This window comes from Gossypium raimondii, chromosome 6 (genome assembly GCF_025698545.1).
Source record: "Gossypium raimondii isolate GPD5lz chromosome 6, ASM2569854v1, whole genome shotgun sequence".
Taxonomy (NCBI): Eukaryota; Viridiplantae; Streptophyta; class Magnoliopsida; order Malvales; family Malvaceae; genus Gossypium; species Gossypium raimondii.
Window position 1 is genome coordinate 58,659,963 of NC_068570.1, and position 16,159 is coordinate 58,676,121.

Below are 16,159 nucleotides of genomic sequence, written 5' to 3' on the forward strand. Positions count from 1 at the left end.
GTATTTATTTAAAATGAATTAAAATAGTTAAGGGTAAATTACATCTAATGTCACTAAATTATTGATAAATTTACGTTTTTGTTCATTTAACTTTAAAAAGTTACAAAACGGTCACTGAATTATTCAAAAGTTTTTATTTAAGCCACTGGGTTATTACTCTATTAAGTTTTTTTTTTTAAATTGTCCCACTAACAAACTTCAAGTAATGATTCAACAATCGGTATGGTGGATTAGTACTCATCGAAAAGTAGAAAAACATAGCTTAGATCCAAGTTGACCTGACGATTGGTATCAAAGATCAAATAAGAAATTTATTTGGATTTTGGTTCGTAGATTTGTGACGTTCAAAGTTGTTTCATGAAAAATAAACTATAAAAGAGAATGGGATGAAGAGTTTTCTATTAGTGCAGGTAGTGCAAACAAAGAAAGTCATACAACAATAATTTTAACAGCCCAGTAACTTAATTTAAAACTTCTAAATAGTTCAGTGACCATATATAATTTTTTGAAGTCGAATGACCAAAACGTAAATTTAATAATAATTTGGTGATCTTGGATATAATTTACCCGATAGGTATTTATTTTGTTTTTAGAATGTAAAGATATTTTATGGTAGGTTAAAATATACTTTTTATTCAATGTAATATTCAAATATTTGGAATTTAGTTTTTTTATTTTCAAAATAAATTTATCTATTTTTTCATATTTAAAATTGAAATTCAATAAATAATAAATACGATAGGCGTGTAACAAAAATGGCATTATAATGAAATTGAATCTAATAAAAATTTAATAATATTAATAACTAGACTTGCATTTTAAAATTCAAAAATATAGAGATTGAATTTCAAATATACGAAGAGTATATGGGCTTGGAGCATATTTTAACATTTGTGTTATGCCATTCAAGGTTTAAATGTGCTTTTAAGTTCCTATACTCTTCTTACATTTGAAATTAAATCCCCTATCGATTTAGTCCTCTACTTTTTAAATTTTAAAGTTACAAGTCCAATTATTAACACCATTAAAATTCTTTTGTTAAATTCAGATATATTATTATTATTTTTTGTTACATAACTAACAATTGAGTGTTTTTATATATATATATCAAAATGTGACACCAACAAATTTAATAAGAACATTATAACGTTGTTAACAATTGGACATAAATATTTAAATTTGAAAAATGGAGGTATTATATTTTGAAAATAAAAGTAAATGGTTAAATTCCAAGTGTACGAAGAATGTAAAGACTTTGAGCATGTTTTAACATTTGTTGAAAGTATCTATATTTTTAAAATATTTGCGATTTATTTTATTTAATTGAGAAAAACTAAAAAACAAAAACAGAACACGAACTTTTGGCAGTTTTAAGATCGACTCAAACCAAATCCAAATCGAATTCTATTTGTTTATTTAGTTTATAACTAAATTTAATTTTTATAGTGTGAAAATAAATATTTTTACACTTTTTTCAAACAAATACTTTATATTTAAGTAGTGAAATTTTTAAAATGTTATTACTTTTTCAAAAAAAAAATACTACATAATAGTTATAGGTTTCTTTTACTCACTTGAAAAATTATTTTTTAAATATTTATTAAAAAGATTTCAAAACTTTTCAAAATTATTAAATAAAACCAATTTAGTCTTAAAAAAGCCTCGAAACCAAAATTTAATGTCGAAAAAGGAGAACCAAACCAAATCGAATTATTATGAATAATTCAAAATTTTATAAAAATCGATCCAACCAAACCAAACCCAACTTGGGAATAAATTATTACATATAATAACATTATATTAAATATAATAATTAATATCATTATTCATCATTTTTAATGCAATAGGTGAATATATTATTACATATAATAACTTCAAATAAATATCATTATAGTATTGTTACCAAAATCCATATTACTTTCTTTTTAAATTTAATATAAAATGTGGCCACATTCATTCATTTAAACCATCAAAGCATGTTGGGAAATTTTATGATTCAAAATTTAATTAATTTGTAAAAAAAAAAGTACCCATCAAAAGAAAAATGCAAAAAAAAAAGCTTGTTTAACATGATCAAACTAGAAAAAAAATTACATCCCAAAGCTCCAAATTCATTGATTACCCAAAAACATTGTAACATAATTGTTAATTGTGGACTTTATTGAATGTTTTAGTTAGTTTTATAACAATTATGGAAAATAATAAAAGCATTAAAGGATTGTAATAATAATAATAATAATAATTTTAATTTTAATAACTAAAAATATCTTGAAGATGTCAATGACAATAAAATTATGTAATTTGAAGTATTTGTTGACACTAAATTTAATGTTTCCTCTTTGAAATTAAAGTATAAGGACTAAATTTTAAATTTTTAAAATTTTAGGGATCTCTTATCTGTTTAAACCTTAAAAATTTAAAGTCAGAGTGTAATAAAAATAAGGAATAGTTACTTGTGAATAAATAATTTTAACTATAATGTATCAAATATAGCCCATAGTTTATGTAAATTTTCAATAAATACATTAAAAATTTAATAATATAACGTACTGAAAATCGAAATATATACAATAAGACTTAAACTCAAAATAATTTTGAGAAATCCCACGCACGATATTCAACCATTTGTAAATTTTAATGATAAAATTTTGATTTAATTATTTAAAATTATAAAAATATATAATTTAATTTCGATTTTTTTTTAAATATTGCTTCCTAGTTATCCTGTTTTGAAGATAAAATATTTTAAAGGGAAGAGAAATAAAAAAAAACAATGGGTACAAGGAAAAATGATCCCAAGGAGACAAAGCAACAAAGTGTAAGGTGTAGCTAACCATAATGGAGGCAGCTGTCACATAAAAGGGTAACAGCTATAGAGGTCAAACACAACTATATTACCATCCCTCTTTCAAATTTCAAAGCTACCTTCCTCCATGGGCGCTTTTAATGCACCCCCCCTTACTTCAAGCCCACCCATCTTCATTATTATTTATTGACTTTAGCATGTATATTCAACAATTAAATAAGTAATGTTATTGATTTCGGATTAAACCGATTGAATCAATAATCGATGAATTAGGGTTGAATTGACTTATAAATGAATAGTTTAGATTTGATAAAATCTAAAAAAAAATCGATAATTTTAATAATTTTAATATTGAATCGATCTATAAATAAATCATTTGAAATTATAAAAAATTAAGAGTTCGGATTACTAAAACATTGAATATAAGATAATATTTTATATTTATAATTTTAGTAAATAAATTCAATTATTTCAAGTAAATGTCGAATTTTTAAACATTTAATATATTAAAATTTTTTAAATCAGTAAATACTAATATAATTGTAATTAATTAATTATTTCTTTTCTGCATTCTTCTAATAAAAAATATTTTTATTTTAATTAATTGTGCTTTTTTTTTCCTACTTTCTTCCCTGTTGGTAATGATTAATTATTACTATGTTTTCCTATTTTTATTCCTTCTTCACGTTTAAGCACGGTGGTTGGAGCTCTACTGAATCAAAATTAACGGCCACGATCTCATCCACATGGCTACAATATAGTTTTTCAACTCGTTTCCCATTTCCCCCCAAATATATATTTAATTGAAAAATAAACTTTAATTTTATAAGTGACATTTATAAAAAGTTACACACCTTATCCTAAAAATATAAAAATTAAATCGGTCTTTATAATATTGATAAATGTTGCATTTTCGAGATTTTGAACACTCGAATTTAAGTCTCGTCGTATATAAATATTGTACGTGAGTCTTCTCATAATATACAAACTCTATTCATATTTATTCTTATTATAGGTGCTGATTATATTTGTTCTTTTTGACATAATATCTAGAACTACTCATAACCTCTCCCAACCCATAAATAGAAAGATAATGCATTTTAGCACTCGAACCTATATCTTCCTACACTGGCAGCAATGCGCATACCAATTAAATTAAAACTCAATCAAAAAATAAATAATAAATTAATTGCAAGAAATCCATCTGTTTTTAACTTTGCAAATTTTCTATGTTGAAAAAAAGAGTTAATTTAGTGAAAAATAAATAGTCCTATTTTCTGCCTTTTATTAAAATGAAATCGTCTATTATCCATTCATTATAATTTTTGAAAATTTTATATATATATATATATATATATATATATATATATATATATTTTTAAAAGTCATCAATTAATTAGAATTAAAATAAAATCAAAACAAAGGGACTGGAAACCAAAACATATATATATTAGAATAATCTCGAAACTTTAAAAAAATTTTATTATTCTTTTATTAAGGTTAAGAAAACATATATGTGTGTTGATTAATGTAATTAAAATATTTTTAAAGGGGTGAGTGGGAACCACAGCGCACGTGACGGAGGAGGTGGAGGTGTCAGCGATCATGTGACTTTCCTTTTCTAAAGTTTTTAATAAGCAATGGGGGGGTGACGGAAGTTGTGGGGTCAAATATCACGTGGCGTTAACTAATTGAATTTTTGAACGTGGGACCCACTTTTGCTTTGGATGCTTCTCCCCACACGTGCCATATTCCTTTGTTAAGAATATCCATCGAAAAACTAACATGGTAGCACGTGCAAGCTTCTGTCACGTGAATGGCAACCTTCGCACGTGTCTCTCACTCTCCACCTTAGAGTTTTGGGTAATTTGCATTGAATGTCACTAAATTATTAATAAATTTACGTTTTAGTTACTCTATTTCAAAAAATTAAAAAAATTATCATTAAACTATATAAAATTTTTTATTTAAATCCTTGAACTATTAAAATCGATATTGTAGGGCCTTTTTTGTTCACATCGCTTAGACCAATTGAAAGTTTCTTTCCTCTTCTCTTATACAATTTATTTTTTTTAATGAAATAACTTTGAACGTTATAAATCTCCGATCTCTAACAATGACCGCCATATTGAGTTGAATCTAAAATATGTTTTTCTATTCGTCAATGAATACTTATTCACCAAACCGATTGTCAAATTATTACTTAGAGCTCACTATCCGAACTTTAAATAAATAAAAAACATATCAACCCAATGATTTAAATAAAACTTTTGAATAATTCAGTGACTTAAATAAAAATTAAAACAATTTAAAGAGCATTTTGTATCTTTTGAAATTGAATGACCAAAACGTAAACTTATTAATAATTTAGTGACTTCTAGTGTAATTTACCTTTATTATTTTAGGCATCGTCTTCAATAATATAAAATACAATCTCTGAGTGAAATTTCAAAACCAAATGAGAATAATATTTATTTTCATAAAATAAAATTAGTATTAATTTAAACCATACAATTTAATTAAATATGAATTCAACTAAGTAATATTAATTCATTATTGATAATAAATAAAATTATTTCAATATTATTTGCTATTTTATTCTTAATACGATACATAGTAGAGTTTTTATTATTTAAATTATACAAATTGAGTTGAATTCAACGTATTACCAGTAAGTAATATTAGTTAATTATTATTAGATAAATAATAAAATTTATCACTTCATTGATATTTACAATAATATTTTGAAATACGAGTAAAATTGTCACTCAACTCTTATACAGTTAGATTGAAAAAAAACTTGAGTTTCTTAAACTAAAATTTTATATAATATCAATTTTAATGATTGAAGATAAAAGTTAAATAAGAAGAATTCTTTCAATTTTAAAATGAAATTTTTAAAATTAAAAGATATATTTAAAAGATCATGATAAAAGAAATAAAAATAGAAAAAATCCTACTCGTCAATGGCTATTAAAAATTAAATCACTAAAATATTAATTCTCAACATCAAACAAGGCTTAAAATTTTCAACTTTATAGTGAAAAATTAACTCCTAAGCTTATATAGTATACATACGATAAGGTGATTCACAATTCAAACCGACCTAGCTCAGATCGAATTGTTATTTAAATTTAATTATAGAATATACAAATATCAAACTAAATTTTTTTAAATAGAAAAAAGGAGAAATTTTCAAACCAGTCCAATCAATAAGAGTTTCAAAATATTTCATGAAAACCTATAATAGACCAAACAAGAATTTCAAATCTAAGTTCTGAATTAATAGATGCCACAAATAATTTTTTTACAGGCCTTATCCAATCTACCTGTATCCAGTTAATAAATGCATAAAACATAAATTTAAATTTTGTACAATGAGGTATGAACAAGCAATTTTACATTCTTAATTAAGTACAAAACTGTCTTGTAAATGTTAAAAAGTTAAAAGACAGTTTTTCTTAACCGTGCCAAATGATCATAAAGAATATGTAGAGCAATATTTACTGTACCTGGCTAAAGCTATGGAAGGAATTAGAAATGGAGACTTCTTGATGCAATTGATGCCCTGTTTTGATAAATGAATAAGAAAAAAAATATAGTTATGAATTTCAAATGATGAAAATGAAAAGTTGTGGTGAAGAGAATACAGCACTCTGAAAACACTGACCATGCTTGTCTGCATCGGACAGCTTCACGACGGACGGCTCTCTTCGGATCATCAAGAGCCTTTATTACAGCTTGTAGTACCTGATAAACAACGAAGATACAGATTTCAATGCAGATACAGAAGAGGGCAGAACCGCACAAACAAGTCTCGATGAGAAGCTCATCATCCCAGGACTTGGAAATATCATTTTTTGAAAGATATGCCAAACAGATAGTAAAAAATTCCGGAAAAGAAAACCCAACTCCTTAACGGTCGACTTACCTGAGTTCTCATTGGATAAATCCTTGCATGGGATAGCCCAGAAATGGCAATGAGACACTGCATGGCTGTCTCACGAACAAGCTTAAGATGCCGAGAGAGAAAAGAACAATTTCAAACCAACTGTACATGTAATCAGTATTATATGGATTGAATGAAAATGGAATTGCAGTGGTAAATTTCACGGTAGCTGAACAGCATGCTATATATAATGGCATTGCAACTATCAATAGTCCACTTATTTTTTATTCTGTTCCGAATGTTATTTGATATAATAACATGTACTAACAAGCACAAGAAAGATAAAATATATATATACATATTTTCCTCGAAAAGATTTCCATTACCGTCATATGAGGGTATCGTGTAAGATCAACGAGACAATTGACGACTGTATGCGCACTATCAGAAACAGCTTCTTGACCTGCATGCATACACAATATTTATAGAAGTAGGAAACTCGAGTAGATGCTCGCTCTAAATGTAAAATCGCAACAGAAAAGTTCGGACAAATGACAACAATCAACCAATGTATAGTTAAGCTCACCATTTTTGTCCATCAATATTCCAGACAAGACCAGTAGGAGACCATAAAGAACATCTTTATCCACAACATCATTGCTTAATACAGATAAACCATCCAGTAGCATTGGAATTACCTACATTAAAAAAAATTTGGCAAGTGAAGTAAAGAACTTTCTCAAAGAGAATAATATATCCGAGAAATAGCCATAACCTTTTGCAGAAAGTTTAATACTAAATTCCAATACTAACCTTCTTGGTGTCACTTAAGACAACAATTAGTGGAGTATCTATAATAACATGTGCAGAAGCCCGAAATAGAAAAGACCTGAAATCACATTGCAGTTTAGTGAGAAATCAACCCAAATTGGCCAATAAACTTTCATACTATATCACGGGGTCAACAACAATGTCATCAGTGCTCGAGAAAAATGTAGCTACTAAGTAGCTCAATAAGAAGCTATTAATTTATTATTTTGTATCTTGGCATAAATCATTCAAGCATGCACAAACCTGGACAAAATGAAAATAGGTACTATATATATAGGCATGAGCGCATGAAAAAATAAACATCACAAAACCATTAATGAAGATAGATCGTTTTTACCTTGAGAGTGGTTCCAATTTCATAACTAGAGATTGCAAAACAGGCATTATTGTTGAGAAAAATCGTTGCTTATATAGAGGTCGTATTATTGCATGGAATTCCCGATTCAAACACTGTTCACAGTCACCTATAAGGATCTGAAACGCATCTGCTGCAGTTTTCATCACAGAATTATGCAAATCAAGCTTATAATTGTTCTCCGAGATACTCTTTTCCTGATGAGATATACCTGCTCTTCCACTTGACTGTAAACACCGTAAAAAGACCATAGTAATGTCATTAACCTTTTCATGGCCCCGCATAAGCAAACCTTTCCCTATCCATGCAAGTCCCAAAATGGCATGAATTTGAAGGGAGTTACAACTTCCAACACCATTAGATAAATCATTTAAACCTGTATCATGGACACTGATTGTTTTGGATTGAATACTGGAGGAGCTATTCGTGTCGAAAATCCACAAACTCAAGTTAAGAATTATATCCATTGCTTCCTCCAAGGTACAATCACTTGAAGTTTGTCCTCTCGTGGATTTTAGATCCAATTTGTTAACCATAGAGCCCAATGCTTGGGCTGCTACAACATTACCCTTGAGAAGGGTTGTCATGAACAGAGAAACTATTGATCTTGTATTCGGAATGTGGGTTTGAGGATGAACTGCTATAGTCACTGCAGCAAAAAGTGAAAGAATCCATTCATCTCTACTGGAACTATTATCCACTTCTTGAGCAATTTGAAACCTTTCCTGCAGCAACAGCTCCTCCAATGGAAAAGAAATGCTTGATGAAAGTATGTTGTAACTCTTTTGCACAATTATGTTTTGCTTTTCCTCTGAACAATTTGCAACAGCAAGTTTCATTGCTTTCATCATCACATCAAGAACTCCCTTAGATTAAAAATAATAATAATAATAATAATTAGTGACATGTAATCCCAAAGGACTGACGCAGAGTTCTAATACAAACTCGAAAAAGCTTACCTTTTTGTTGGTTTGACTAGCATTGAAGTGCGTGCTATTCTCAATTTGGTTCCAAATATTAATAGCAAATTGCAATAGAACTTCTTCAAAACCCTTTTCACAATGTACCCTGCATCCATGCCAGTAAATATATTATACCAAATAGAGAAAAATATTTGGGTGGAACAAAGAGGGACAAGAAAGAAACCATTTTCCAACCTCCACCACCAAAGTAAAAATTAATCAATTAATAAATAGGAGCAAGAGCATGTAAGGTAGAGTTATATACCATGGAATCACCTTATCAGAATAGCATTTCAAAATGTGAGTAACAATTTCTGCTGAACTTGTACTTCCATGGACCTAAGCAAAATAGGGGGAAAACTTGAATTATAATCAATCATATTGCATGTGGTTAAAGAAAAATATGAAATGGAAAAAAAAAACCCATAGAAAAATAACCAGGGAAAGCTTATAATATGGTGCAGTAGTGTTGGTCATGTTAAGAAGAGTGAAATGTCATAACCTATCCAGATATTACCAGAAAACCATCTTTGAAAAGGAAAATGAAGATGAGGAAACCATCATCTTCCACAACAAGGATATTTGATGTTATGGACTTTCACATGAAAGTTATCTTTTAGGATGAGCAATAACTTATTGGCCATACATACATAAACCTCATATAAATTGGCATATATGGCTTCTTCCAACCCTTGAACAACTTTCAGCATATAACTTCGCCCACTTGTGCCAATGTCTGAGAGTGCTTCCAGTCTGAGTGGAAACGGTATGCCAAAATCTCCCACAAAAGCCAATGAAAGAATTTTTTCAACAACAATGTCCATATAGCTTGGTTCCTTTTCAGATTCATGGTATCTTTCTATAAATGAGCCAATCTCCCCCAGTGCTTTAAGTGCCAGTTTCCATGATAGTCTCTTGCTATACTCCTCATTAATAATGGATACAAACATAACTAAGATCTTCTCAAACACAGTTTTTGATATCAGCGAATAGCCTCCAGGGAAGGTAGCCAAAATCAGCAACCCCTTTACTGCATTTAAAATCAAAACAAAAACAAAACAAATCAATGATTTTGATCTTGGTTTTGCTGATTAAATTGAACAGGAGCTTAAAGGTGGACCCGAACCAGAATATTCTACACAGCCCATCATTGAAAAACGTTATAGGTAGCACAAGTTAAAAAGCATACTATAAAAATAATAGATTCTTCTAATCTCTGTATGTGTGTGTTAGAGAGAGTGGGAACCAAAGTGATTGAAGGGGACAAAACCAACTTCAGTCAAAACAGACAAGCTTTTTGAAATGATAACTTTACACTTCTATATATATCACAAATCAAAGCCAGAAGCTTTTACTAAAACCTCAGGCAAAAAGATTGACAGGAGTAAGAATGTAACATGAACAATTACACAATAGGCACCACAGATAAGTATGCAAGCCTGTGGTGAAGACTGAAGTTAAGCACAGAAATCATATCTACTGCATCGAAAGACAAAAAGCATTTACCTCCAATGTATGTAGCGGCATCATGAGTACCTTCACTACTGCAAATGAAGGCAGAACAGAAGCCCATAGTAAGTGCAGGAGAAAAGCTTTGAAGCAAATACTTCCATGTTTCTTCTGTATGAGAAGTAGCTGCTAGGATTGTTTCAGAACTAGCAATCATATCTCGGCATGCTGAAAGGATCTCAATGCTAAGATAGAGAGCTCCATGATTACATCTTTTGGAAATCAAAATACTCTCATCAAAATATGGTTGTCCAGATGAGTTTCTAGCAGAAAGACCCAGAATATCCATCAATCGGCTGAAGAAACATTCAAAAACTCTATTGCATGACACTTGTGAAGCCTTAGCAGTGGTAAAAAGGATACGACCAACTGCATTCAGTCTCTGCTTCCTCTCTAAAGGAATTTCGTGGTAATTCTTATAATTAGATATCGTATTGAAGATCATACTTATGTCTTCATCACCAACAATTAAATCCAAAAACAATTTTGTGTTCTGCACAATAAGCTTCTGTAAAAGACTTAGAGCCTCTGCTGCAATTTCATTTTTTGGAAGATCTGGACCTTCAAGGGATTCTGGAGTGAACAATAAAACACTGTCAAGTGAAATAAATATTGCTTCTTTTAATGAAGACCAAATAGCTTCAATGTGTTTTGCCATTCTGTCTGCTCCATACTTCATTGTGCAATCAGTTAGATACCTCAAAGAATCAAGCTGCAAACAAGCATACTTAACATTCAACAGATTTGACATTTAAAGAGACACTCCTATAGCCAGAATATGAAGATTATGATTAGCTTCAAACAGCAAAAATAATTCATTTGCACTGACCTTTGCTGATGGAAGTGAAGATGAAAGCTTTTCAAGTAGTAATGGAATGGCATATGGCTCAAAAAGTGGTGTGGATGAAAATGCTAGCTGCAAGAATAAAAAAATCAATAAACAGATCAGACACATAACGCATTAAAATGCTAATGTTATATAAGAAAAGAAATAATGACATATAAGCATATTTTAGCAAATTTACGAATTCAAATTACTGTTCAGTTGAGATATTTTTCGACCTGATACACAAACATTCACACTGTATAACGAATAAGATAATTTCACTAAATTTTTAGGTGGCAAACAATTCTAATTGTATGACAAATAATGAAACAATCTGTTATGCTAATGGGAACAAGTAATACAACGTAAGCTATATGGAAAATTTAAGAATGCCTCTTTATAAAATAATGGTGGTATTATCCAAAACTCGGAAACAGGTTTCAACCACATTGTTGTGTTTCCATACATTCTTTTTCTACAATTTACATGGTGTGTTATATCTATTAAAGAAATAAAGAAGTAAATTGTATTTTCACTACAAGAATTAGAAAATTGGGGAAAAAAGAAAGAAAGAAAGAAAATGTGCATATAGAAGTGATCACATAGGGAGGCATTAAGGAGAAGCAAATCCAAGGTTGCTGAAATTTTGGAATCAGTAGAAATGAACATAAGCAGAAAAAAACAAACGAGAAGGGCAGAGGGGTATGTTGTATATCGGATGAAGCAAAGTGAATACAACAATATATCTTTCCAAAGAATCTTAGCTGCATGTCTAGGAATTAACTACTAGCAACAGTTACAAGACAACTTCAAATATTTGGGTATAGTTTTGTGTCCAACTGAAAGTCAAAAAGTGTATGAAAGCATTCTTAACAACAAAAAACCCTATGTTGGATAAGAAAATAGGCGCACAACCCCGAGCGAGAGAAGTTTCAACAGCATAATTACATACCATCAATGCTCTTGCGAGATCATCCCTTTTGATAGTCATATCTTCATCTTTTTGCTGGAAAACACAAGAAAGAGAACCAAATATCATAAATCAAAGCTTCTTATCAGTACATATTCCAATAGGTTTCATACACACACAGTATTATACTTTCAGCACTACTCTATGAGCATATAGCTGCTTCCTTTTAAAATTCTGTTCATATTTAACAAGAGAGCACTGGCTAGAACATTGGGCAATAACTAAATTCCAGCTTTCGTAGGGTTCGAAAATAAGAACAATATTGATAACAGTGATGCATGTATTTAAAATTAGAAAGAAAAGGAATACACATCAAAATATGAACCTTTGTTTAAATAAAGTTCGTCACGTTTAGGGCATTTACTTTGTCCAAACATTATCTAAAATAAAGTAATGATCTCAGGGCAAACAGAAGAGCAATACCAAGTTAGCTAATTATTTTTAATAAGTTGATAAAAAAAACAAATTATTACTGACATTTGATTCAAAGGCCCAGAAAGAAATTCCACGTGTTATTCAAAAGTTCCGAAGAAAAATTGTATTGACAGTTTAAACTTTATCAGATATATATTGCAGTTTTCCACTCATTTGAATTGTATATGACAACTCATTAATATAGCAGAGTAGATGGTCATGCATAAAACTTACATGAGTGAAATGAATGGGAAAATAACAGCCCAAAATCTCAAAAAGTTCGTGAGCAAATCCAGCAAGGGCATCAGATGGATCAGGGAATAGTCGCGATAGAACCTCAATAATGTGAAATGTTAACATCAAACAGTGAGGATCCTTTTCTCCGTCAACAGATTCACAGATTCCATATATAAGGGTATCACCCTGGACCATAAATGAGAAATCAGAATATTATCAACAGTAAAAAGAAAAGATAAAAGTGAAAATTGAGACGTTGCTTTGAAATTGTGGATGGAAGCATAGATGCTGGTAGTTATGACACAAAGACAAAAGGGAGCGAGAAAACCAGAACAGTTTCACATTTTCTTTTATAAAACTGAAATTCTATGTTTTCTCATTCTCCTTTCCTAGTGCAAAGCATCAAAATTGTGTCATATTACCATGCTCTTTTCTTGCATATCACATAATTAGCACAGTTTCATTATTTCCAATCATAAACCTTCCTTTGACGTTAATAAAAATTTAAAGAACTCTAACTACAATAATAAGCATAAACATCTTTATCAATTATTTACAGAAGGAATATAGCTCCATGGCTCTATCATGGTGTTCTTAACAAACCAACCACAATTGACTTTTTGGTGATATATAGTGACCTAGAAATTAAAATACATAACCCTCTTGCTTTTTTTTTTCCCCTGGTTAGTCTTAATAGAGATTGCATCAATCACTTCCTTTATTCTTCATTAAACTCATTACATTATATGACTTTAACATGAAAAAATAATACATTAAAAAGACAAAAGAAAATCAGTCCAATAAAGTATGAACTGAAGAAACAAGACCAGAAAACATACAAGTGAAGCAACAGCATTGGGGTAGCGTTCTAGCAGGCATTCCATAAGTTCAAAGCTAAGCTGCAAAACAATCCATTTAAAAGTTAAAATGAAATTGCCAAAACTGAAAATATATATTATATGATAATATGGCAAATAACTATTTCGAGCAAAGCACTCAGATAAAGGTATGCATGTGATCATTTATTATAGGAATAACAGATTATGTTTACCTTCCGTTCAAATTGCCCAAGAGACTGTACTTGTAGATTCTGTAAATAGGACTCTGCAACTGCTTTTGCATCACTTCCACTGACCATACCACCACTGCTTTTCCTTCTCATCAGAGCCAAACAGCCAACAAGCGCTCCCCGTAAAGCTCTCCAGTCTGCCTGATGTGGTAAAATTATCATCAATCTAATTTTAAAATTAGAATGTAATACATAACATAGAGACTACGAACAAAGCAATAAAGGAAGCCCAGGTCTGCTTGGTGGCACCAAACTGTGACTAACTTATGGAAAGTACTAAAGGTAAAGAAATAAATTTCAGATTTATTTATGGAGCTATCATCCAGATATAGAATGGTTAAAACTCTTAATTGTCAAGCAGAAGTTTTAATGAGATGCAAAAAATAAACAAGAAAACCTTTCAAATAAAGTAAAATGTTGATTCAAAATCATGTAAAATGTGTCATCATTTGTATTAATTAAAACTATAGTGTTTATTGTAAATGCAAGACTCACCAATCTGTCCGTGAAAAATCCTATCAAGCTATGAATAGTAGCATCACCCAATGGCTTTGATGCAAGGCGCACAAGAACTTCTCCAAGAAGGAGGATGCCTGGAAAAGACACCATGTAACAAGAAGCTTAATAATCATTTGTTTATGGTTCCAAACAAAATCTAAATGTATATGAAAGAATTGAATACAAAATAAGGTAAATTACCAATAAGGCTACAGGCATCAAGTTATAGATTAAGTAATTTAATGAGCATGAAATCCAGAAATCCTCTCAAAAAACCAACATAACAAAATCATACTGACAACAAGCTGAATCTTAGTACCTCTTGCACGAATAATGTTGTCCACGGTGGTCAAATATCCTTCCATCTCTCTAACCTTTAAATGGAAATGAAAGAAGAAAGTAAGCAATAAATACCCAAAAGAAATAAACGAACAAAATAAAATTAAATACATAATAAATAAGTCAAGTAAAAGACCCAAAATAAAAAAAAATAAAAAAAAAGTAAAAGCAAATTTTCTGCAACCTGAGTTCAACTGAAGCATACCAGTGTTTCTATTGTTAACTGATTATTCTTCAACAATGAAGCAATGGCCTCCAAACTTGCAGCCTATATATAGCACATATAAACATAAAAATTCAAATATATTCGAATTAATATTTCAGAGACTTAGGAGCTTAAAATATTAAATTTAAGTGAAACGAGATCAGTTTTTAACCAATTATTATGCTCAGTAAGATAAATTGTGTTGAAATCAATAAAAAATTTAAAGAAATTGAGAGAACGGAGAGTGAACCTGCTGAGTCGGAGAACGAGACGAATCAACAAACGATTCAATGTACCGACTGAGTTGAATCGGTTCCGCCATTGTTTTTAGCGAATTGTCAGTATTAGGGTTTTAGAACTGAAAGAAAAGACAGAGAGCGAAGAGGGGTTTGGAGTAGAAATTGTTATTTGTTGCGACTCCAATATTCCATTAAGCAAATTGTTTTTGTATTTTAGTTTCCTCTTTTTGAAAAACTACACAAATAGTCACTAAATTATAAAAAATTTCATTTTAGGTACCAAAATAAAAATTTTCAACCATTTCTTCCCTCCAAATCAAATACTGTTGTGGCAGTTAAAAAATTCGATATAATAATAAATTGAGTCCTTAACTTTTATTTCTTATATTAATTTAGTCATAATTTTAAAATTTAATATTCAAAATTTACAAATTTCTCAATTGATCTTAATTCTATAAAATTTATAAAATACATAAATATTTTTTTAAATATATATAATAATAAATTAAAATTTTAAATTAATACTAAATAAATATAATTATATTAATATAAATAAAATAAAATCCTCCTAAAAAATCATCAGCTTTATTTTTTTTAAACAGTACTTTTTGCTATATCTGTAAACATATTTTAAATCTTATTACATAAATAAAATTTAAAACTTCTAAAATTTGAAAAAAAATCATATATTTTGTCAAACAAACCCAAACAAATTAGATTTTAAATAAAAAATCTGGGCATGGGTTTACTACACCTTAGCATTCTAAGTAGAAGATTAGAACAAGCTTTTCTTAAAACATTAAATAAATAGTATTTATGTTTAAAATTTGGAGGTTTTCGAAACTTTTATAAATATTTTATTGTTTCCATTATTTTTCAGTTTTATTTTTTTATTTTTATTTTTAAATTTATATTTTTATAAAATATCATTTTAAATTTTGGTTATATAAAATTTGACATATCATTACACAATTTTATTAATAAAAACTTGATTGATACAATTTTAATAA

General features: G+C 29.2%; 1 protein-coding gene across 4 annotated transcripts; it reads right to left on the reverse strand.

Annotated features, from left to right (window-relative positions):
• Positions 1–6,068: 6,068 nt before the first annotated feature.
• Positions 6,069–15,340, reverse strand: LOC105773699 (MMS19 nucleotide excision repair protein homolog). Of its 4 annotated transcripts, XM_012595781.2 has the most exons (20): positions 15,161–15,340; positions 14,911–14,973; positions 14,686–14,740; positions 14,364–14,461; positions 13,851–14,009; positions 13,639–13,698; positions 12,797–12,985; positions 12,131–12,184; positions 11,182–11,268; positions 10,350–11,064; positions 9,494–9,873; positions 9,109–9,182; positions 8,841–8,949; positions 7,864–8,747; positions 7,509–7,584; positions 7,282–7,393; positions 7,082–7,158; positions 6,738–6,818; positions 6,477–6,556; positions 6,069–6,374 (listed from the first exon to the last, which is right to left on the reverse strand). In XM_012595781.2, exons 1-20 carry the CDS (start codon positions 15,230–15,232, stop codon positions 6,341–6,343), a joined length of 3,459 nt encoding a protein of 1,152 aa, XP_012451235.1. In that variant the 5' UTR covers positions 15,233–15,340; the 3' UTR covers positions 6,069–6,340. The 4 variants fall into 4 exon arrangements, with proteins under 4 accessions (XP_012451235.1, XP_012451236.1, XP_012451237.1 ...); XM_012595782.2 differs by lacking the exon at positions 15,161–15,340 and having other exon boundaries at positions 14,890–14,979; XM_052632511.1 differs by lacking the exons at positions 6,069–6,374; positions 6,477–6,556 and having other exon boundaries at positions 6,738–6,857.
• Between the last annotated feature and the right edge of the window lie 819 nt (positions 15,341–16,159).